This window comes from Catharus ustulatus, chromosome 21 (genome assembly GCF_009819885.2).
Source record: "Catharus ustulatus isolate bCatUst1 chromosome 21, bCatUst1.pri.v2, whole genome shotgun sequence".
Classification (NCBI taxonomy): Eukaryota; Metazoa; Chordata; class Aves; order Passeriformes; family Turdidae; genus Catharus; species Catharus ustulatus.
This window is the reverse complement of record NC_046241.1, coordinates 5,111,195-5,134,954: the sequence shown is the minus strand read 5'-3', so window position 1 is coordinate 5,134,954 and position 23,760 is coordinate 5,111,195. Positions and strand designations below refer to the sequence as shown.

General features: G+C 47.2%; 1 protein-coding gene across 2 annotated transcripts in view; it reads right to left on the bottom strand.

Annotated features, from left to right (window-relative positions):
• The window catches only part of COL27A1 (collagen type XXVII alpha 1 chain), a 141,394-nt gene that overhangs the window by 62,225 nt on the left and 55,409 nt on the right, over nt 1-23,760 (bottom strand). For both annotated transcript variants that reach the window (XM_033077501.2, XM_033077502.1), the window contains 11 exons: nt 16,524-16,577; nt 12,964-13,008; nt 10,678-10,731; nt 10,266-10,310; nt 5,651-5,704; nt 4,920-4,973; nt 4,711-4,764; nt 3,727-3,780; nt 3,365-3,418; nt 1,412-1,456; nt 698-751 (listed from right to left, as the gene is read on the bottom strand). In XM_033077501.2, the coding sequence (XP_032933392.1) occupies nt 698-751; nt 1,412-1,456; nt 3,365-3,418; nt 3,727-3,780; nt 4,711-4,764; nt 4,920-4,973; nt 5,651-5,704; nt 10,266-10,310; nt 10,678-10,731; nt 12,964-13,008; nt 16,524-16,577 (567 nt within the window). The remainder of the gene's footprint in view (nt 1-697; nt 752-1,411; nt 1,457-3,364; nt 3,419-3,726; nt 3,781-4,710; nt 4,765-4,919; nt 4,974-5,650; nt 5,705-10,265; nt 10,311-10,677; nt 10,732-12,963; nt 13,009-16,523; nt 16,578-23,760) is intronic.

The window sequence follows — 23,760 nt, the reverse complement described above, 5'->3', positions numbered from 1 at the left end:
GATCATCCACATGAAAAACACAGCAAGAACCTGAGTGAGATAAAGCCCAGTGCAGGAAGATGGAGTTCAGAGCATGAAGATGATGAGGGCTGAAGGAGAAAGCAGAAGGAGAAGGATTTCAAGCCCAGCTTCAAGGGCAGCAGTGGTAGCATGCGGAGTGCCCCTGGATGGGCCATCCAGAGGCCAGGCTCACCAGCAGTATCTCCAGGACAGCAGCTGTATTTTCTCAGTAGGCAGATACTCCAGATGTGCTGCCAGACCACATTTTTGCTATTTACTGTTTGAAGAGGTTGTTTTTGTTGGGTTTTCTCTTTCGAGTGTGGGTTTGTGGAGTGCATTGCCCTGGGATGGCTCCTGCTGATAATTAGGCAGCAAAGATAGGAATGATGTGCATTGTTTTAGAACAAAACCATGGAGAAGCAATGGAAAATGGGATGATGATGGAGAAGAAGTTGGTTAATATCAAAAGAGGAACTAATTTGTTTATAATGGCTTAAAAAATGCAACATCATTCTTTTGGAAGAAAGAAGCAGAAGCTGAGACCCCAAAATTCTGAGAAAACGAGGAGCCCTCAGTTCTCTTGTTCTCTCTGGAATGAATACTTGGGACAGTGGTAAAAGTGAAAAAAGACAATTCCCTCTTTCTTTCTTCCCTTCTACCCATTGCTTCCCTGATCAGGAGCAGATTCTTTTCTTACCTTTGGACCATTGGGACCAGGTGTTCCTGGAAATCCCTTTCGACCAGATCGACCCTGAAATACATGGAAAACCATAAACATCAAAGCTTGCAGCTGCTTTGGTCACAGGTGCAGTTCACTTGGTTGTGAAATAAAAGATAAAGTTGAAACATTCATTTTCTGATCCACCTATTACCATTTTTTGGGATATTTTACTATCCTGTGGTGACAATTAGATACAGACCCATTACAAAATCCTGAGCTGGCAAGCTCACAGACATGACAATATTCTTTTTGCTTCTTCTAACTGTGTTTCTGTGATACATCACAAAGGTCAAAAGGACTCTTTTGACTGTCCAGTCTATTTTCTTTCTTCTTCTTCTACTCCTTGAAAACTACTATAAATCAAGGAAGAAACACAAGGGCTGGTTATGGAGATGGTTTCCAATCAATATCATTTATCTTGAGGATGAACTGTTTAAACATTAGAGAGTTTTTCAAGGTTTGAGGCTTTAGGCAAGTCATAAACTCAACACCCTGTGCAAGACACTTCCTGGACTTTCAGCCATCCTGGCTCAAGCAATCAATCAAGCCCTGGACAAGACAATAATTCATAGCAGGGCAGATTAACTTCCCAAACCAGGAGCGTTGGAGCTGTATGAGAATTTAACTACAATTCCATTGCAAGGTCATCAGAGCTGGCAATAACAGAGTGAATAAATGACTGAAACCTACCTCTGGACCAGGCACTCCTGGTGGTCCTAAGGGTCCTTCATCTCCCTGAGGTGAAAAGAAATTAAAATAAAAGGCAAAGTAGTGACAAAATTTGGACTCACCATGCAGCAAGAATGAAATGCCTGCAGTATGAGCAGCAGTTAAACACAGGCTGTGTGCTCAGCTGTCACATTTTAACAGCTGAGCCTTTTTCTGTCTTAGAGCAGTTTCTGAGGTTTCTCAGGAAAAAAGTATCTCAAGTCAAGGACTGCCAGTAAAAGCCATCCAAAATTTGACCAAGGCAACACCAGTTGATTTGGTCTATGACGGGCTGGATTTGGCCACTAGGGTACCCTGGACATGCTGCATAACTCTGCTTCATTTGATTTTGGCAGGGATGTGAATGCTACAGAGTTCCCTTTTTCTTTCTTCCCCCCTCTCCTCTCCCTTCCCCCCAAAAAAGCATGTTCCAATATTTCCCACAGAACCATTTGGCAACTGTATGAATGTTTCCCTTTTGCTTTCAGCTGGGACTACCCATGCTGCAGGATGGAGCTATCACAAAATCTCACACAGCAATTGGACTCGCTCCTTTCCCTTGGCTCCACACCAATTTCTAATGTGATAGGATCAGATCTGCAGTTTCTAAGAGACCTTCAATTAAGCTTCACAAAAATTATCTCAAGTGTCTAAAACCAACTGCCAAGAGAGAAATTAAAAGCGCCCTTGGCAGCCACAGCCTGGCTGCTCTCGTTTCGGTGGTCAGCCGTGGTAATGAAGGGGCACAGACAGGCTGAGGGTGGGACTGGGGGTCAGGAACCCAGCTCCAAGGGTTCACACAAGCCACCCACAATAGCCACATTTCCAGTGGGATGCAATTCAGAGCCCTGACCCAGCGCCCTGGGTGACCACAGTGGTAGGAGCACAGTGCTGCGCTGTGCTCTGCTGCACACTCAAAGTCCTTCAGCACAGCTTGCACCAAACTCCATGTCCATGTCTTTGGAATTACTTTTACACTCACTAACTAGAGCAAATTGAAGGCAGCTTGGTCACGCCTGCCTGAACCTGGAATGCAGGGCTTCGATTCCCTTTGTATTTTGGCTGGAATATTTTTTTTTTCCTTATTTCACTGCAAATAAATGAGCTAATTTGCATTAATCCCATTTAGAGAACAAGCAGAAGAGTTCCCAGAAAAACTTAAGAATTATTAGTGCTATTAAAACGAGCTCCTGCCCATGCATGTGCTCAGTATTATTTACACAATGTCTCGTGACTCTGGACAAATAGCTTACACTGGCCTGAGTGAGAGGAAATTACACCAATGTCACCGGAGTTACAACAGGATAAACAGGGAACCCAGACATTCTCTGCTGCTCCCTAATGTATTTGCAGCTCCAGGACAATCAGAACAGTGACAATTTTTCCCTTCTTAACGACTGCAAGCGGAATGATGCTCCAGGTTGTGAGGTGAAGTGAAAGCTGAAAGCTCTGAGGTGCTGGGCAAATGAATTTCTGCAGAGCAGCAATTCCCATTTCCCTCTCTTTTTACAGAGGGATGTTTCTCTGTGTGAGAGAGCGCAGTCTGCAGGTCTCATGGTTGAAAAGGAAAACACTTAAAAGGAGCAGAAAGGAAAAGCCAGGCCAGGGCATGTCTGTGCAAGGGGATGTGCAGGGAAAAGGGCTCTAACACCCATCTGGGGGTGGGGGAACAGGCTCTAAAAGCAAAGCCAAGGCAGAATTTAGGGTCAGCAGATGCCAGCAGTGACTGGAAGCAGAGATCACAGGACTTGGACATCACAGAGCTTAGAGGAAGCTTCTCTTCTGCAGATCTCTGATCCCTCAGTATAAGCATCTCCTTCCAGATTCAGACAGAGCAGAACTTTTTAAACCACAGACACCATTTCACCATGCATTAATTTACAGAATTTGGCATTGTTCTTTAAATCAAACCTCTTTTGATCTCAGGACACTCACCTCTTGTCCAGGCAGTCCTCTTGGTCCAGGTAAACCTCGTGCTCCTGGCTTTCCCTGAGAAAGAGCCAAAGGAAAAGATGCTCAGAAAATAGAAATATAAGCTCAGAAGGGCAATTAAAATGAGAAAGTCTCTTTCACAGCCATGGGACATTATCCAATGTCAATTTTCTTACAGAAAAAAAATCTGAAGAAAAGAAAACTCTGCACTTGGAGGGACCTCAAGCCAAACAGACCAAGCTGAGATGCTGGCCAGGACAATCTTTAGGAATCTCCTGGGGTTTCTCTCTTCCCCCCTTCCCACTACTTTGTTTTCCCTGGCTGCTTCCAGCCCCACACAGAGCTGCAGTCTCTGCTCTACTCACCTTCAGACCTTCAGGACCATTTTCTCCTGGTGGGCCAATGTCACCTGGGAAGCCCTGGAGAAAATGAGGAGCAGTCAGGTGCTTAGCTGGAATTCTGCAGGCAGTGTCAGCCTCTGTGAGAGGTTTAGTTAAAGGCTAAGGGACAAAATGTGTTCCATGCTGGGGCCCACCATTGGCTTCAGGAGGGAATGGGACACAACATCAGTTTGATGGAAGAGCAGCCTTCCCCAGCAACTCCCTTTAGGTGCATCTTCTTACAAGATTTATTGCAGCAAGGGCCTCCCTGTCATCACACAGCTAAAAGTGGCAATTTGGGTTTTAATTAATCTTTGAGTCAGCACATAACCTCTGTGCTGGGAGAAAGGAGCTGCAGCCTCAAAGGGTGACAAAGGGAAGCAGGCAGGAATTAGGAAAGGTGCTGACACCCTCATTAGCTGCTGTCAGCCTGGGCTCCTTCCCACCCACCACCCACCCAGGAGGAGGAAACAAAGGAATCCGTGCTTATTTCCAATAGCAACAAAGAGGAACGATTGCTAAGTGGCAGCACTCAGATGAGAGCCCTTCCAGACCCTGGGAAATAGCAGAACACTGGTGAGGGGAGAACAGACCATCAGTTGTGCTGGAAGGGCTCTCTAACACCTTACAGACTTTGTCTGGTTGCTTAGGAAGGAGAAAAATGATGGTGTGCTGGGGGAAGCTCATCCTGCATCTAAGGTATCACTGTGACTGTTTTTTTGGTGAGGGAAGTAAGAGGATTTTCTACTTTAAATGTTTTTATGAGCGGGAAAAGAGGAAAAATCTCCTTCATTTTATCTATGACAAAAAAGGGGAGGGAGAAATCAAGAAACCATGAGATGTAGAATGGGTCATGAATCCATCTTGATCCTTCCTACCCCATCACCACTCATGTGCCCTCATATCCCAGCAGAGAAGTGAAGCCCTGGGCTGCAAGGATGTGAGAAGGAGGTGGTGGGTGGGACATACCTCAGGGCCAGGTGGTCCTGGAAACCCAACTGGTCCTTTGTCACCGACTTTGCCCTGCAGAAATCGGAAAAACATGGGGAAAAGTGAGCTGGCTCCTGGCTGCCAGGTTTCCTGTTCAGAACAGCACACCCCTGCCAAGCTGTCTTTCCAGCTGGGCACAGAACCTTTAGGAAGGGAGATTGGGAAGCAGAGGGTGCTTGGTTACTTACCAGGGGTCCTGCCTTCCCTCGTGCCCCAGGGACCCCAGGCAAGCCCTGGCTGCCCTGAGAGAGACACATTTTTTCAGAACACAATGAGGCATCAAAAAATTTCCAATTCCCCAGGCTCCAGCTTTGCTGCAGAATGAGGAACATCTCCTAAAGGCTGGACTCAGCCCTGCACGGAGCTGGGACAGCTGCACTCATGTCAGTGAGATGTTTCTGAAGACAGCCCTGAATTTAGCCCCAAAGAACATGAGCTGCTGCAGTTGGCTGTGGCTCAGAGCCACACTGGCTCCAGCACAGAGCTACATGCAGCATTTGTCAGCCACAGCCAGTATCACATCAAGTCACAGGGGAGGAGTCATTTGATCAGAAGTTATACAGAGCATTAAGTGCTTCCCTGGGTCAGGGTTTAAGTTGCTGCACTGAGCAGACAAAATCTCCTGAGTCTGCAGCCGCTGGACCACACACATTCACACACATCCCCATCAATCCCATCACTTCCAACCTCTGCTAGAAGACACAGCCCCTACAGAACTGCTTTTATGATGAGTAACTACAAAATCCATATTCTGACATGGATTTTAGAGAGGCACAGCATAGCCCAAATGGGAACCATCCAAGCAGGGGAACCTGACAGCAAGATGCAGCTAATTCCAGCTCCTAGTGGATGAGCTGAGAAAACTGGTGGCCACTGCTATGTAAGGGGAAAAAAATGACAGAGAAAGAAAAATAATTACCTTGTCTCCTTGGAAGCCAATATCTCCTGGAACACCTGCTCTTCCCTGATCACCCTGGGTACACATCATCAGAGAGTTAAAACAGGCAACAGCAACAGCCAAAATGCCCAGGTGCTTTGTACAGCAAAAGTCTCAGCACCAGCTCCACTCAGAGCTCAACTGTTGGCAAGCTGCAGACCACACTGAATAGCAACAACCCTGAACAAAGTGGGTATTTCCCAACGTGATTCTGAGGTGAGAAAGGAAACTGCAGGAGAGCAAAAGCCAGGAATTCCCAAGCATTGTGTATCTAGAGAATCTACAAAAAGAGAGAGCACATTCCTCTGGCTAACAGTGACCGTAGTGGTGGTGAAGTGTTAAATTCAGCTGAACAGAAGAGTTCAGTCTTCAATGAATGAACCTTTTCTCTCACAAGGCTCTATAGAAATGAAAACAATCCTCAGGGTTTCTGTGAGCATATCCTAGTCCTGACATCAAACATCAATCCTCTTTCATAACAAAACAAGAGCAACTTCTGGTAATGCTTTAGTGCTACCTCACTGCCAATATCTGAGTGGGATTCCTGGGAGGGGTCAGCTGGTGCTCACGGGGATGGGGAGCCCATCACTGGCAGTATTTCCTCACCAAGCTGGCTGTCTGACCCCTCCTTGGACCAACACAACAGATTCTGACTTCCTGGGTGGAAGCCAAGCATCCCTGAAGCTTTTCCAAGGAGCAGTGGGCTACCTTGCATTGGCTCTTGGCCGTGCTGTGAGCAGCTCTGGACCAAATTTCCTCCTGATGCCCCTTCCAAATTCATGTATTTAGTAATTTACTTAAATAAAGGATGAGTCAATGATGGGGCAGAGAAAGGAAAATTCTACTTGGGAAGTCAAGGGAGGAATGACTACAATAACTTGGTACAATGACAAGACCCAACAAAAATAACTGCTGGAGGAACTGTGTCCCATGAACTTGGCTTCCCAGCAAGGGAATGAGCCACTCCAGAGCTATATGTTTAAACACAGTCCACATGGAAGACATATGGAGTCCTGCAACAGAGCCAAAGTCCACAGAGAGATGTCAGAGAAAGTCCACTTCACTCCAGAAAAACCACCCACTAGCTATCAGAGAGCCGAAATAATTGTAACTACTTCAGTAACACGCAGGGGATAATGAAATTGTGGATGGTTCAGGCTTCGGTTGGTAAGACTTTTCAAAGACAATTTCTCAGAAGAAAAATAATTAAGAACTATGCAGATTCAATGATGGAAACATTTCATGGATTCATGCTAAATTTGCTTAAATGTTTTGGCAAATGTTCCCGGAACATTTCACTGAACCATCTTCAAAACAAATCTTGTACATAGCAAAATTAAAATGTTGCTCTTAAAATTTTTAAATTGATTTTATTCATTTGGTTTTTAACCTAAAATATTTTAATTTGAGTCAAATAACCAACATTTTGTTTCATCTAAACTATTTTCCTTTTTTTTTTTTTTTTTTTTTTTTTGGCAATGCGAAATGGAAACAATCAGCTCTTTACAGAGCTTCAGTTCGGAAGAACCCCAAGTATCAACAGAAATGGCAAAAAAACTACTGTGTGACCCAGCTCCTTCACAGATTTCTCTCATCTTCTCTCAATTTTCTACTTATTTTATGCAGTCCAAGGCTTAAAACACTGAAATCTGCTTAAATCTGGCTCCTGACTGAAGGCAGCATAAAAACAGCTTTTCTGGAAGTGACAGATTGGCTCTGGAGTTTGCCTTCATCACCAATTCTGAGGGTCAAAAAAGAAAGATTATATTTTTTGTTAAACAATTTTCTATCCAGACAGTAGAAGTGGCCATTGAAATACTGTTTCAGAAGAAATACTTGGACACTAAGTAATAACTACTAAAATAAAAGTTTCCTGAACGTAGCAAAATGCAGGAATAAACCTTTGTTTCCAACCTTTAGGAAAAGTGGGGCATGAAAATGAAACCCATTTTCAAACAACTCTGAGAAATGGGCATTAGAGAGGGTGGGAAGAAAGTGGGGAAACAAAACACATCTCTTAACCTGAGCTGGATCTCCCACCAGATGTTCACAGATGTGACAGGACAGCAAAATGTCACGGCATGAACAGTCCATCTATGGCTGTTAATCTCTTAAACCACAACTGAGCACTGGGGCATCACCTTTTACCTGCCCTGGAACTGGGACTTGGGATCTGTGTCCTCAATGAGAGGGAAAAATTACAGAGGAAAGAGGTCAGGCATGTTTGTTATTAAAAACTGCGATGCTGAGATGACGAAATGGGCCTGCAAGGACTTGGTTCATGGGGCAGGAAAAGGAATGTAGGGTCTGAAATTACAAACAGCCTCTGCCCATGGGATGCTGCCTGTGCTTCATGTTTCACCTATAAAAAGAAATGCAGCTTCCGACACCCCGAGGCCCTTTGTAACCCAACACAAACAGAGAGGGGCTACAGGGGAAGGGACCAAATGCACAGCTGGGGGATGTGTTTGCTGTCTGTGGGATGCAGAGGAGGTTGTTGTGCAAAATCCCCTCGATTTGCCTCGACTGGAAGTCTCTGTTCCCAAGACTTCCTGCTTAGCAATGCAAAGGGAGCTAACACTGCACAACTCCAGAGGTATTTGCCTGAGCCGTGTCCTCCACAAGTTACAGATGTCCTGATTCATAAAACTCCTTTGTGAGAACAAGTAGCTGGGATTTCCTCTGCTTCCTCCACCTTTCCCCTGCACTCATCACCCCATGTGGTCTTCTTTTCATTTCAGAGTCACACAGTAATTCCACTTCCCCCTGTAGGAGCAGATACAACCCTCTCTTCCCCCTCTCCTTGCCTCCATGAAAACACAGGAATGGAAACAGAAGGATGACCTGGACCTGCCTGACTAGCTGCTAGATAAAATGATGTGGTTTTTGCTGGAGGAGTGAGATGCTGTCCCTTGTTCTGGCTCACAGCTGGCCATGTGATGTGAGGACATTCTCCCAGGTGGATTGAGGTGCAGCTCCAGTGACATTCCCACTGCCAACACACACCATCCAGCCACCCTGTCATTATTGTCAGGTTTTACAGCATCCATCTGACTGCTGCTGACCGAAAGGAGTTTTCCTCAGCTACAAAAAGACTAACCTGTACAAGGCCACATGTTTTGGATGTGACCAAGACAGATGGGATTAATAGGAGCTTGCAGACATCCAATTAAATCTTCATCAAATCATCCCCAGGAAGGAAGGATGACTTGCAGACTGGAGCATGCAAGGGGAGACAGCTGAAGGGGGGAAGGAAAAGGTTTCCTGTACCTCAGGAGCGTGGGATTGTTGGGAGGATGGATAATTCCACATTTGGGAATATTGTAAGGATAACTCCAGAGAGAGCCACAAACCATTTGGTCACTGTGACAGCAGTGGCTGGGGACATACTGGGCATAGACAGAGCAGTTTCTATAAAGTGATGGAGACTGAACTGTTCAGGAAGGTTAATTTTGCTAAACAATGATTTAGATCTTGCTGATTTTTAAGATATTAATCATTTCTCCCAAGGACTGGACAGAGGAGTCTGTGGACTCCAGGATCTGGGGTTTACTTCGGAAACCAGTTACAACATCTTAAGTCTGTCCTAAAGGAAAAGCCCTTCTCTTGCCTTGTCATTGCTCTCAACAGAAGTGGAAAAGCAGCACAAGGGAGAAATGGAAATTGCAGACACAGGAGTCCTGGCAAAGAGCTGCTATAATACAAAAAGAGTTGAATCAACGGGTTTGACACAGCTTCCCCCCTGTGCAGTTTTGGGCTGCTAAATCATTCTCTAAAAGCAAACATCTAAGAAGAGAATAAAACATCCGACAGGAGGAGGAGAATACACTTAATGGTCATTTTCCACTGCCCTCCTGAGCAATCAGAGCCAGCAATAAATAACTGCACCTCCCACTCTTTCAGACTAAATAAATCCTACAGCCGAGTATCTGTAGGAGGAGGGTTCTCGTGACAGTGAGACATTTACACACACAGCTTCATGCTGATTTAGCTGAAGCTGTGTGGTTTTGTGCCAGCACCACTAAATCACTGCAATCAAGGCCCCTCTCCATTTTGCTTTTTCTAAAGTGATTTATATCAGTTTGGGACAAGGCAATTTCCTCCCAGTAGGAAGCTGAAGTGAGGTGAGGCTCCTTGAACAGGAGCAGAGGTATCCAACACACAACAGTTTTTCCAGGGGATCCACCTGGTTTGTTTGATACAGGGCTGCTTTTTCACACCACATCTTTCCCCCAAATGCATTAATGCAAACTCACTGTCAGTGTTGGATCATCTCCTCCCCATCCCATCACATAAACAACATAAAAACAGTGGAACACGAGATAATTGTACAGTTACTGTCATCATCAGTGGGAGATGGGAGCTCCAGAGAGGATCTGAGCATAACTTATCTTTACTGCATGGAAAAGGGGATTGGGCAGATATCAAAGAAAGAAGAGTCAAAACTAGAGTGTCATGAACGAGGGAGAGTGAGAGGATGGGGTAGAGATGACCAGGGTGGAACCAGCACTACGATGCTGAACAAGAAAGAGAAACTAGAGAGGGGGTTTCACATGCAAAATTAAAACACAGTGCAATAAGGGAGTATTCAGATCACCTTATCACCTTTCAGTCCATGCTCTCCAGGGTTTCCCATCAGCCCCTGAAACAAAAGAAAGTTCAGAGTGAGGTTGAGCCATTGTGGAGAATTGCTGAGGTCTGTGACATTGCTGTTTGCTGATGGGGCTGGTGGCTCAGACCCACAGCACTGGCCTGGCACAGTCTCAAGGTCAAACTGCTCCACATGTGCTGCAGGCACACAGGGAAAACACTTCTGGAATTCTCCACTGACTCACAACCACTGCAGAGCACCAGTGGGATGCTGTGTTCAACACTCCTGTGCCTGCACACACAGCACTGCTGCCCATCCTCTCTCTCAGGACAGTCATCACTGCCCAAAGGAGGAACAGAATCACCTTCAGCCCAGCTATGGAGGGATGAGAGCTCAGAGAGCTCAGACACTCCCTCACCTTTAATCCTTTTGGTCCTGGATAGCCAATCGGTCCAACAGGGCCCATGTCACCCTAGTGAGAGAAAGAGAATTACCACAGTCATTAGGTGCAAACCCAACAGATCCCTGCACGGGCTGTGAAATTCCTCTGATACCCAGTCTCAGGATCCCTGAAGAAATGCACTACTGATACCAATAGAAGCAGCATCCTGGCATAAGTCAAAGCTCTTTGTGCAGACAGCCCCTAAATAAAGGCAGCACTCAAATGAAAGAGAGGACAGACAGGAGGTGGGGACAGAGGTGTGTCCTCCTGCTGCAGTGAGAAGTCAGCGTGGCATTGTGTGCTGGGACTTAGTCCAGTGCAGGACAGCAGAGCTCTGGCTGCTGTGGGCACCCATGTGTGATGTACAACAGAAACCCTTCAGTGCTGGTGCTGGAATGGGCTCTGGCTGCTCTCTGCCATGAAGAGCGGCAGTGACAGGGTGCAGCAGCCTGGCCTCAGTGTGTAAATAAACAGGGCAGGCTCCCTGAAGGAGCGATTCTCCAGGCACAGCCCCGAGCCCGCAGTCACGCACAGAGAGCTGGGCTGCAGCCACCCCAACAGAGCCCTTTTCATAGCTCCCAGCATAAAGGCTGCTTGTAGAAATGCATTTACTCACAGCTCTGCCCACATGGTTAATTGGGAGAGCAAGAGGCTTTATTTACACCTAATTCTGCTCTTCAGCCTCTCTTACACTGTGAACCAAACTCTGCAGGGTGTGTGAGGCAGAGCCTGGCTGGTCCCCAGGGTGGCCACAGGTGGCCAGGAAGGGACAGAATGGGGGCCATGTGTCACCTTCTCCATGCCCTGCAGTGTGGGACCTGTGTGCACACCCTGGGGAAGGAGCTGGAGCTGTTCTCCACAGGGAGGACAGGGCAGGGTAAGGCAGGATGGATGTGCTCCCTTCTCCCCAGGAGGATGGAGGAGGTCACTCTCAGTCTGTCCCACTAGAGATGCTTCAGCATCAGAATTCAGGAGAAGCATGCTACCCTGGGACACAAGGTCTGACTCAGTTTGACCTGAATATCAGTTTGAAATTTGGCTGTGCCAGTGTGGAGGGGAGGACAGGCAGCTGCTGGCTCCATCATCTCTAGAAGGATCATGATCACATTTACCATCTCTGACCTTACACTTTGTAACAAACAAAATATCTGTGAGATAACAGCAACAAGGAAAAGATAAATCTTTCCAAAAGCAAGGAGGAATAGAATCCAATCTGGAGAATGCCTTCAATGGTTCTGTTTTAAATGACAATCTTCATCTTCCAGCTTTTTGACAGGAGCACAACCTTTCTGCTGCTATGGCTAAAGTAGCTACTTTCATCTCCACTAATGGGGGGAAGCAGACCCAATTCCTGGTTCCATGGAAAACCTTCCTCTCAATCCACCGCTGCCCCAATCCTCCATCTCCAGGATGGGTGTTCCACCATATTCCCTGCTGTTCCTTCAAGAAATGTAAGATTTCTGGGTTTGTGCAATGTCTAGTGACATGAAGGCCTAGATCTAAGATCTAAGCTGACACACATTCCAATAATTTAAGCTATGGAAAGGCAAAAATGGAAGGTTTTACAACCATTCCTTGCAAGTCAAGTTTCCATGGATTATCACAGCTGAGAGGAATCATTACAAAAGAATGCTGTAGTAGTAACAGAGCCTACCAATTTTTGTGCATGGAAGAGAATAACCTGAAATAAGTCTTGAGATCTAAAAATAAACCACACTGTGTACAGCTGGACATTCACTAACCCCCAGAACAGCTGCCAGAGGAGGAGCTGCCACCCATCTTTGCAGCCATTTATCTCCTGCAGGGGGAAAAATGTAATGAAGGGTGGAATGTGGCTGAGTACAAAATTACCTGGATTAGTGATGGAATGGTGAGAGTGCATGTGAAATTCCTGTCTACCCAGAGGACAGACTGTTCCTGCCCTCAGACTCTCCAATGAGCAAGAACTGTGTCCCTGAGGTCACTGCTTACAGGGACTTGCTTTTTAAGAGATCCTGGTGTGGAATGAATGCTGCACCTTTGAAGAAATGCCCTGGCAAACGCTATCAAAAGGGCAAGTTAAAAAAGACTCTAACAACTTTTAATCTGTTTCCTTTTGCTTCCACCTCCCAATCCACCAGGAAACCCCCTGTCTCCCCAGATGTCACACCTCCCCCATACACAGTCATCCTGCTCACAGGAAGAAGAAAATCTGTGTGTAGTTAGGCAGGTTGAAAGGGTTAAATCCCAACAAGCCAGATCTCCATTTGTTTTTGTACTTACAATGAGTCCAAGGACTCCAGGAGGACCTGGGGCTCCCAATTCTCCCTAAAAGGAAAGATAAACCCACATGGTTACGGACACTTCATAGGCAAGCAGAGAGTGAAAGGCAGCTTAGTGTTCCAGGGGCTTGAGGGAAGAGTCTGTCCCTCCTCCTTCCATCCCCCCTTTCCACCCCAGCCCCTTTCCCCACCAAAGCAATCCACAGCTTCCATCTTTGGGAGTGCACTTGTGAGCACATCCTGGGAAGACACAGGCTGCTTGTTGTTGGGCAGTTATTCCCAGGAGCAGGCTGCATGAAAGGAACATTTCACTGTGCAGGGGAGAGGTGGGAGCCTGCCCCAGGTGAGCTCCAGCCACTGGCAGGGAGAGGGACCAGAGCAGGGAGGGGACATGGGGAGAGCAGGGCTAAAGTGGGAAGGAAATCTCCTGCTTTAGTGCTGGGAAAGGTGAGTTTTTGGGAGTGGTTAAATAAGAATAAAACTCTGAGGAAAAGGAAGATCTGGATGAAAATGAGCCTGGGTAGTTTGGGGAGAGGGTATGGCAGGTTCTGATGCTGACAGATGGGTCCTGGAGTGAATTTGGCACCTTGGAGCTCATCATTCCAAGGGTCAGACTGCTCACAGGGCTCGTGGAGCTGGTTTGGCTTCTCAGCTTCACCACAACCTTTCTCTGTGAGAGCTCTCCATAGACATGCAGAAGCACTGGGGGCATCTTCAAGTGAAGCACAGCAGAGAAGCTCTGCCAGACCCCCACAGCTCACCCATCCAGGTCCCTGAGCAGTTCAGTAGCCATGGGGTGCTCAGCCTGTCCCCTTGGTGGCCACACTAACAGTGAGCAGTCAGGGCAGGGACCTGCTCTTACACACCTCCATCTCCACTGAGCCTCTCAAAACAAGTGCATTGGAAATGCTGAACTTCCCCTTAACTCAGACTGCCCTGCCCCTGCTCTGCATCACTCTGGCTACTTTCTTTGACAGCCCTGCTCAGTTTATGGTGCACATCTGGTGGAGCCCCCTCCAGTGCAATATAGCTCCCCTTTTATGGAAAGATTTGCCTAGTGGAAGAAGGAAAGAGAAGGGGACGCAACGTGACTGAATGTGCTCAGGGCTCCTTGGGTAAAGGGTTACGTGTGTTTATTTTATGGGAAGTGGAGTAAAGGACTATTGGGCAAGCACACACACACAAAAAAGCGTTTCATAATCTCAACCAGCCTAAAATTGCTTTTTTTTTATGGCCAGTTCCTTTCCTGCATACTTGGGACATCTGTGGAGCAATTGTTCCTCATGGGTGGGATTTCTGTGTCCTCAGAGCTACTGTTAGAAGGTCGGCTTCCAGCTTTTAGCCAGGCCTGGCATTATTGGCTCAGGAAGGAGAGGGAGTATCCCAGGAATGCTGAGACAGGAGCTGCACGGTGGCCTGGGTTTCCCAGGAAGCTCTGCAGGCTCCCAGGGTGGCTGAGCTGTGTGCACGGTCAGCTCTTGGTCCCACCAGATCAAGAGGCACTTCCCACATTTCTGACTTGTGTCACATTGATATTCCTCAAGAGAACGGGTGTAAGTGGAAATGCATGACCTCACAGCTAACAGAAGAGGATTTCCTCTTGGAAGAGGAGGGGGTGGACTCCCCTGAGAGATGGGGACAGAACTAGTTGTTAATTTGAGCCATTCCCTGCTCTAGGAAATGGAGGATTTACAAGTGGCCTTTCCTGGCTGTCAGACCCTGGCTTGTGAGGGAAATCAGGCTCCAGTCTCCTTTTTTCAGAGCATGAACCGGGCACTGGGATAAGAGAGAAGGAGATGAATCAACAGCCCTTTCCCACGTCTAATTCCTGTGATTAAAAGCCTGACTGGAGTGGCTGTGGGATCTGGAATGTGATGGAACAGTTCTCTGCGAGCTGCTAGGAGGGCAGAGAGCCCCTGGGGTTGGAAGAGGCTGTGCTGTGCCCAGAGGGGATGGAAAGGAGATCAGAGGCAGTCGGGTTCAGCCTTCCCCACCAAACCAGGGATCAAACAGAGGATGTGGCAGCCGGGGCTCAGCTGCACACCCCACCTACCCAACCTAGCATATTTGTGCTCCACAAACAGACTTTCTGGCATTTTTCTGCGTCTGTGACTCCACTCGTGACCCTGTGAACCTCCCTTTAAGTCAGCCCAAACAGTCTGTTTTCATTCTGCAATCGCCAAGGCACATTAATATTTAAGAGCCGTTGATAAGATGAAAGAGGAGCGATCCTTCTGGGTGAATTAACGGGACATTTGCTGCTCTCCCAGGCTCTGGGAACTGCCATTCAGCTGACTGGCATTGAGAACATCTTCTGAATGGGGCTTAGACAGCTTGCATATTCAAAAGAAAACAAAATAAGTTATTTAGGGGAAAAAAAAAGTCTTCCTGTTCTCCAGAACTCCTGCTCTTCCTGGTGGGCTGGCTGGAAATAGCAGCACAATCAGAAAGTTTTCTACTTTGGGACTACTGCTTCCACTCTGACCCATGGCCTAAGTTGACTGAAGGATGGGAAGAGTCCTGCAGAAACATTCCTTGGGAACATCATTCTTTTGGTTCACTGCATTTATGATTCTTGTGCTGAATTCCCACAGAGGCTGGAGCTGTAGCTGAGCTTGGCTTGGTGATTGGAGTCGGTTGTGAAAATAACTTTTATGCTGCATATATGACGAATGGGAACTTGCAGGCACATGTGGAGTGGGTTACTTCACACAAATCATCCCGTCAAACCCCAGAGCAGCATGGTGATTATGTGTGAATAACCAAGGCAGCAGGAATTTCAAGGATGAATCAGTGCTGCTCACATGCTAATTCAGGGAGAACCAACAAAGTGATTCAGAAAATAATTTAGGATAATTAATAGATCTGAGAACTGTTGCAAACCACGAGGATGTTCTGTGAGCAGTGGCAAGCACAGCACATCCCCACAGCTTAGTGCTACAAGAGCAGAGCAAATTAAACCTTATCAGCACCCAGCTGCTTAAATGACCTCTGTGACCATCCTGACCCAATTCCCAAGAGACACATCCCACTCTCAGAAAGCCAGCAGGGGTCAGATGAAGACTGAAGGGAGGCCAGGAACTCAGGAGAATGGAGATTTACTCCCCATAGAGTCCCAGGGCTGGCTGAGGGATGGGGCAGACAGCACCTTGGGCTGTGGAGTCTGTCCCACAGGCACTTCCCAGAGCAGGGAATCTGTGCCCTGTGGTATGGGCAATATGGTCTAACACTGCCTACTCTGCCAGAGCAACAGTTTCCTCTTTTTCTCTTAATTTTCTCCTGATCACACCTTCCAGATAAGACAGCACTTGTCAAGACTGAGGTGCAAGCAAGGCAAGAGATGGAGACAGAAAACTGATGGCAAATGACCCAACAGTTACAGGAACCAAACACAGGAATTTTCAGCAGGGCAGGGCTATACATTTGTTTTTCAGGAGGGACAAAACCAGCCAGCATTTGCCACCAAGCTTAAAAGCCTCACTCAGCTCTAACTAGCATGATGCAGTGCAGTGTGCTGTCTACTGCAAAAGAAAAAAAGGAAGGAAAATGTTATGAACTTACAGGGTTGCCATCGATGCCTGGAGGTCCCCGCTCTCCAAAATTACCAGGAAAACCCTGAGAAGAGGAGGCAAACAGGAATGTTAGTTATTGAGGCTCCCTGGTGTACACAGTCAGTTACAAACCACTCCTGCACCCCATGCAGCACTGTGGAAAGCAGCAGAACACGGGGACATGTGGGACAACCAGCCTGCCTGTCCTCATCCAAACCACTCCTGCCACCCCAGCACAGCTCCACAAGGCCAAAACCCCTGATCCACAAACCTCACTGCAGTGGCTGTATTAAAAAATGGATTGTCAATCTGAATTATTTAGTGCTATCTACAGACAGGACCATTTGAGCAGCACTCCCTCTCAGCTCTCAGGATAGCTGGACAGCACAAAGCCTCTTGGAGCCCATGCAGATGCTTAATGGAGCTGATCAGAGATGCCTGGTGAATTCACTCCCTTTCAGCTTGCCAGAGGAGCAAACGCTTCCAAACTCATTACAGTCCCCACCCCAGAGCTGTGAAAGGCCATGTTTACTACATGAAAAAGTCACCACAAAAGGCGACTTCATCTCATTATATCCCACACAAGTCTGGAAGACTTCAGACAATTATAGAGAAGGGAGTGGAGGTACTGAGCCACAGCCAGAACGTGGTGGTGTGACACGTTCTCTCTCACTCTTGGACAGATCCTGTGCTCCTCTAAGCCCCCCCAGTCCCCTGCTACAACCAAATCCAAAAGCAGCTTTCTCTTCCCTCTCCTGCCATGCTCCATCTCCTGCAGGAAGAATTTGAATTTGGAGTCAAAGTAAAAGTGCTTCATCCCCTTCTCTGGCTCACCAGAATTACAAAGGACAACATGGGCACGTTCTGGAATATCTGAGAGCTTAAGAGACAGGGATGAAGCAGACAGGGAGGGGATGCTCTCTTCTCCTGCCTGTTTCCCTGCATACTACAAACACTGGGAAAGGCAAATCTGAGGGAAGTGGGATGCAACAGCCAATTGTGACAATGCTTATTTGGAAACCCATCAGCAACAATGAAAACTGAAATGATCACAGCAGAGAAAACAGGAAAACTACACTGGGAAACTGTCATAGAAAACCTCCCTTGGCCTTTGAGGCCTTACAACTCCTGGTGAACAGAAAAGGTAAAAAGTTACTTGGCAAAATCCAAGGTGAGAGATGGGAGACCTGTTTAGGTCAACAAAAATTATTCCACTGACCTCAGAGTCAGCATTTCAGCTCTTCTGTACCAATATCCTCCAGCACAAAGGACTGAACCAACATGAGCTATTTCTTGCTTGGATCCAACATTTCTATTTTGTGGGAATCACTGCGAATAGGAAAGTTGTCTGCCTTTCTCCAGCTGGGCACTACATCCCTGAGGCCTGTGCACATGCCAAGAAGCTGTGGTAAGCAACCACTGGAAACAGCCTTCTGCCATCTAGAGACAAAGATGTCAAATATAACAAGAAGGCAGGGGGGCTACAATTTTCTTTAATGAAAAAGAGGGGAAAAATAACTCTGCTACATGCTGAATCAATCAGATCCAGAAGAGAGATGTGCAGGGAAAACTCATTGCTCAGGCAAGACCAAAAAAAAAAAAAAAAAAAAAAAAAAAGAAAAAGATTGGCAGAATATTTTGCTGTTTACAGTCATGTGGTTTGCCAAGGAAAATATGAGTGTACATAGACTGATACTGTACTTATACTGCTGCAGATTTCAGTCACAGCCTTCTGCATTCCCCCAGCTGCATCCTTCCTTCCTCAGAGAGCAGAGCTGGGCATGGAGTGACCCAGGGATGCCACTGAACCCTGTGGCTGCTGAGCTGTCTGCTGTGGAGCTCAGCTCTCACCAACACGGGGAGATTTTACTACTTTGAATGGCACAATGAAAACAATATTGCTACAGCAGAGTAATATCAGCTAGGGGAATGCTTGCTCCAGACTAAAACACCACTGTCTGAATTTGGTTTAAAACTGTTGCAATGTGACATAAACAATGTGCTCCTGTGCCAGAATAAAAAAGCCCAGATAAGGAACTATTTAAATGCATATGTTTCACACATGTGTTTCACTCTTTTTTTTAATGCCTCAGTTTCCAGCATTAACCTTGCTGCTTAAAGACAGGAAATTTGAGGCACTTGGTGATAGAGTTAATAGAAGTCTAACTTTTACACAGATTTTCTAGCACTAGATCTAGATTTCTAGAAATATCTAGAAAACCAGATTATTGCTGTGCTTGGAAGGTGGAGCTGAGCACTTGAGGTCACTTGGCCAACACCACCCAGCAAGGAAGAGATTCAGCAATAAAACCTTGTCACAGCACTGTGACTGCCCATGGAGGTCAGGGTTCTGCCAGTCCTCAAGATGGGATGGAAAAGGGTCAGAGTGGGAGGAAGCTGAGAAGAAAAGCAGAACAGGCCCAGAAAACACTCAGCACCAAAGCCCCATCCTTGCCAGCACCTTTTTTGTCCTTAACACCATCTGCATTGCTGGCACAAACAACCCCCAGCCCCAGCTCACCCAGCTGGGGTGGTGGGTGGTCCCCTGGTACTTTTTGGCCCAAGCTGTAAAACAAACCCAGAGGAGGAGACAAATGGAAAAAGCAGCTTCAATTCAACTAACCCCAGGCATCCTAGCCCAGAAGTGGAGCTAAGCACACAAGCACAGGTTTTGCACATTAAATAAGGCTAAGGCTGGTGGCTGTGCATGGAGAGGGTATTTCACCATCCATACAGCCTGCAAAGACCCAAACCAGGTTGTGAAAGCTGTCCCAGCACAGCTCTTACACAGCAGGAAACAATCAATCTTTTAAGCCCCTAATGAAAAAGAAAGCACTTTGTTTCCATGGGGTAAGCAGTAGCAGTTTAAACCACAATAACAGTTCCAGTGACCACAGTGTCCTAATTTATTGGATCTCACACGTCTGTAAAAGCTATTTTTTGGTGCCTCTCCTGCTTGAGCCTAAAGGAGACAGAGATGTTCCCCAGGAACAGAACTAGCACTATTCAACTAAAACAAGTAGCCCAGAAGTTACAAGCAGACCACTGGTTTCATTCCCCTAAGCAGTGACACCTCTGCTCTCCCATGCACTGCTCCAAGAGCCTGAGGAGCCCAGACTGAGAACACACGGGGCAGGAAGCTCATTTTATGGTGCTGGCACACAGGCAGGTCACAACTGGCAGCCCATTACAGCAGACTTTAGAAAGAGATTAAAGAATCCAGCAGGTCCAGAGTCTCCTGTGAGTGCAGAAGGGGTTTTAGTGCAGAAAATCCAACATTTTTAAAGGGTGTTTTTTTCAGGAAAACTAGTCCCTGGAAATTATGCTTAAGAATTGGGACAGCAAAGGAAAACACCCCAGTGAAAAATACAGACCCATGCATCCTGCCTGCTCTGTGGGAGGGATGGGATGTCCAGAGAAGGACCAGGACAGGGAAGGGAATGGCAAATGGCAGCAGAACTAGGAAGAAAATGCTCGACTAACAAGTTGTGCTGGCCAAGAGCCGGCGGGGTGCTCCTCCACAGCCTCCAGTCAGGTATGACAAAACTTTTGGCTCTACCTCACAGCTGGGAAATTCAGAGAGGAGGTGGGGGAAAATGTCCAGCTGAATGGATTTCACATTGTCTGGAGGAGAAGTTCAATGAAAGAAGCAAGATGCTGCTTGGAGAGAGAGCACACAGGCAGATGCTTTGCACTGACAGGACCTGGGTGCTCTGAGCTCCCCTGTCCCCAGCTCAAGCTGAGCTTTACAGGAGCTGCACAATTTGTCCTCGTTGCACTCGGTGAACTGAGACACAGAGAGACACAAACTGATTTATTCCAGGTTACACTGAAAAGTCTGCAGCTGAAGCAGTAACAAAGTCCCTATCTTTGCTATCTTCCAACAGCGCCTGAATTCCTTTTCATCCCCACTGCCTGCAAAGGGCATCCTTTCATACACCAGGAGACTCCTGCTGAGAACAACCAGACCTAGACAGACACTGGAACCAGCTCCTCCTGCACCAGGGGATTACATCCCCCTCCACCTCCCCTTTCCTCTGCTGAAAGCAAACAGAGCAGCCTGCCCTTTCTGCTGGCTGCTGTCAGCCAAAGCGCTGCTCCTGCTCGGGGCAGACACCACTGCTCCTCATCCCTTGTACCTGGAGACAGCTGTCCCCAGGAAGCAGGGGCTGGTGACACACAGAGTGTCCTTTGCTGCCCCAAAGCCCTTTCAGGTGCTCACGTGTGGGTGGGTGTGTTGTATGTACACAACATCTGATTCAGTTTAAAGCGCTTTCCCTGAAGGAGTAAGGGAGGCAGTCTGGCAGCTGCTGCTCTGAAGAATCCTGGCAGGCCTTCATGCCAACAGAATCGTTCTCCAAAAATAGGATTTTATTTTCCTGTTGGCTGAAGGTGAAGCTGCTCAAACCAACCAGCCCTCCTGTCTTGTCTGCAAAAGACTCTATTTGCCAGTTGGCTCCAGCCAGGTGAATCACTGCCCAGGAGCCTCCCCAGGGATGGAACTTGCAAGTCAAACAATTTAAGTAAGGAAAAAGAAAAAAAAAAAGGTGGTGGAGAAGCAGGGCTGAGGGTGAGAGAAAGCCTTCACTGGAAAAAAAAGAAGGAGAATAAAACAAACAAGTGTAGCTTATGTTGGCAGCTCACACCTCTGAGAGAATTCCTGGTGTGGAGAGCAGACTGAGCCCCTCCACAGGTGGGCAGGGGTGGCTCAGCCCCAGCAGGAGTCACCCTAAAGGGAGCCTGGCAGAGCCTGTGCTCCTGCTGTGCCTCCCAGCAGCTGTAGCAGGGACCTCTGCCTTCCCCTGGCACCTCTGCCTTCCCTGGGTCGGGGCACTTTTCAACCCTGCACAGAGGGAGGTGTCCTGCCTGGGGATGGAGTGGGGGTGCTGCTGCAGCTCTGCTCCTCTGCCACTGAAAGGGAGCTTTTCTCTCTCCCCTGTCTCAGGAGACTGCACAGCTCTGTGTCATCTCTTGGGACAAAGATTTCAGGGCATTTTTAAATGTAGCTATCCCTCCAGCTGTGGGAGTACAGCAGAAGCAACACAAGAAAAACTTCCTGAAGCCCCTCCAGCCCAACATCACTGAAGTGAAATGCCAGCCCCTCCACACTCCTGCTCTTTTCCACTGGTACAGGATCTTTCCTGATCTGCAGAGCTCTAACCAAGCTACCACTGCACAGACCCGTTGGCCTAATCCCAGAGAGCCTGAGCCTGCCACAACTCCTTCTTATCTAAGACCAACATTTCCAAACCCAGCAGCCTCCTGTTCAAGAAAGTCAAGCAGCTTTAGGGGTCAAAATGCTTTCAGACTCATAGGTGACAATTGCATTATTTTTTCCCTATAATTTCTAGTGAGAATGATTTTTGAGCTTTGATTTGTGAGTGAGCTTTTCCCTGAAGGAGTAAAGATGCCTGGAAGACCTTGGTTCAGTTCCTCATGACATTTCTGAATGATGAAGGACAAGTCACTTAGGAGCTTTCTTGGAAAAAAAATGAAAGTATCTTTGGATTATTTATTTTCTTTCAGTGGAAGTCATTGCTCTTGGCACCTTCCAAACCCTTTCCTCTGTGTTTTCAGTACTTTGTTATGTCCAATCTTAAAAAAATGAAATGCACACTGGTATTGTCCACCTTGCCAGGTTATTTGGATGGTGTAATCGTGGACATAGGAACATGTGAGAAGTAACCATGCAAGCACCTCAGCACAGAGAGCTGGGAAACTCCAGACATGTGGAACACAGCTCAGGCCAAAAGGAGATGGTGACATTTGCTCTGGGCTCACGCCTGCATTTCAGTGGTGAACCAGACCAAGAGGGGTGGAGAGACCAGAGCAGCAGTCCAGCTTCAGTGTCCAACTTCAGCATTAAAAAAGTTGCTGATTGCTCAAACATCTATTTTAAAAATTCAGGTTAACAAAGCAAAAAAAAAGCAAAGAATTTACTTAAATGGCTAACAGGAAACATCTGATCCATGGACTAAAATCCTCTAATTAAAAGAGGAGCTTTATTCATGGCTAGTTTTCAGGACCTCCACTGGACTTTTCATGCAAACAGAATGATTAAAAGCATATTATGTTTTTAAATTAATCAATTCCTGAAAAAGGCACAAACATTTTGGTGCTGTGCTGGGATACTGGCACTATCAAGTCCTGTCCATCAGCTCCTACAGGCCATTTGTGCTCCTTCCTGCAGCTCATCTTGTGGATTTGCCTGTACACACAGGTCTTCAGCCCACACATTTCTCCACTGGCCACATCTGAGAGTACTATGAAATGCTGTTACCAGTTCCCAAATCTCAGCTCATGTGGTGCAGGAGACTCTTGGCTCACTCCAAATGCAAGGAAGGGTCTCAGCTGCATCCAAAGCAGAGAAAAGACTGGAGCAAGAGAGGAGATGTTTATCATCTAGTCCCTACAGAGAGAAGCAGCATTTATTTTGTCAGTGATGTGTGGTTATGCCAGCCTCTCCAGACACATGGCAGAGCTTGTCTCCCCACTGTTTGCATGGACAACAGCTGAGCCTGTTTACCTTGGCAGAGCCCCATGCTCTGACATTCAGGATGGATTATCTGAGCCCTCCATCAAAAGGTTAGGGGAGGCTACAAAATGAAACCTTCCTGAGCCAGAGGCAGCCCTGCTTTTGGCTGTGCAGAGTCTCCCATGAAGCAATTGATGCCTTTTCATATGATGCCTGCTCATGCTGGTGAGGAGGGCAGGGGTATCACATCACCTTCTGACAGTTTATCAGATGAAGAAAAAAAACAATGTATTGCAACTTGGTGCTCACTGGAGGCAGGAGTTGATAAAGGTTAAGTCACCACAGAAGAAGACAGCACCCATGAGAAGGTGAGAAGGTGCCACTGTGCCACAAACTGAGAGCTGGAGAGGGGATCCTGCCTGTGCTCAGCTCCTGGGAAGTGGAGACCAGCTCCAGCAGCCTGGCACTGCACTGGTGCTCCCAGCAAACCCTGAGGTGGGTGCCAGTGGCTGCCAGGTCACTGCTGGCCCTCAACTGTGCGTGACAGAGGGGAGGGACCCCACTGCACTCACTCACATGCTGATCCCTATTACTTCAGATCCATGTGCTGTTTTATGGCACCTTTTCCCTGACACATGAGCTGTCATCCTTGGCATTTCAGCTGCTGAGCTCAAAGGAGAGCTCTCCAAAGACAGTGTGTTATCCCTGCTTTGCCCAGAGCTGGAAGAGCCTTGTGTGACACTGTGTGTCATGGAGAGAAACCAGAACGATG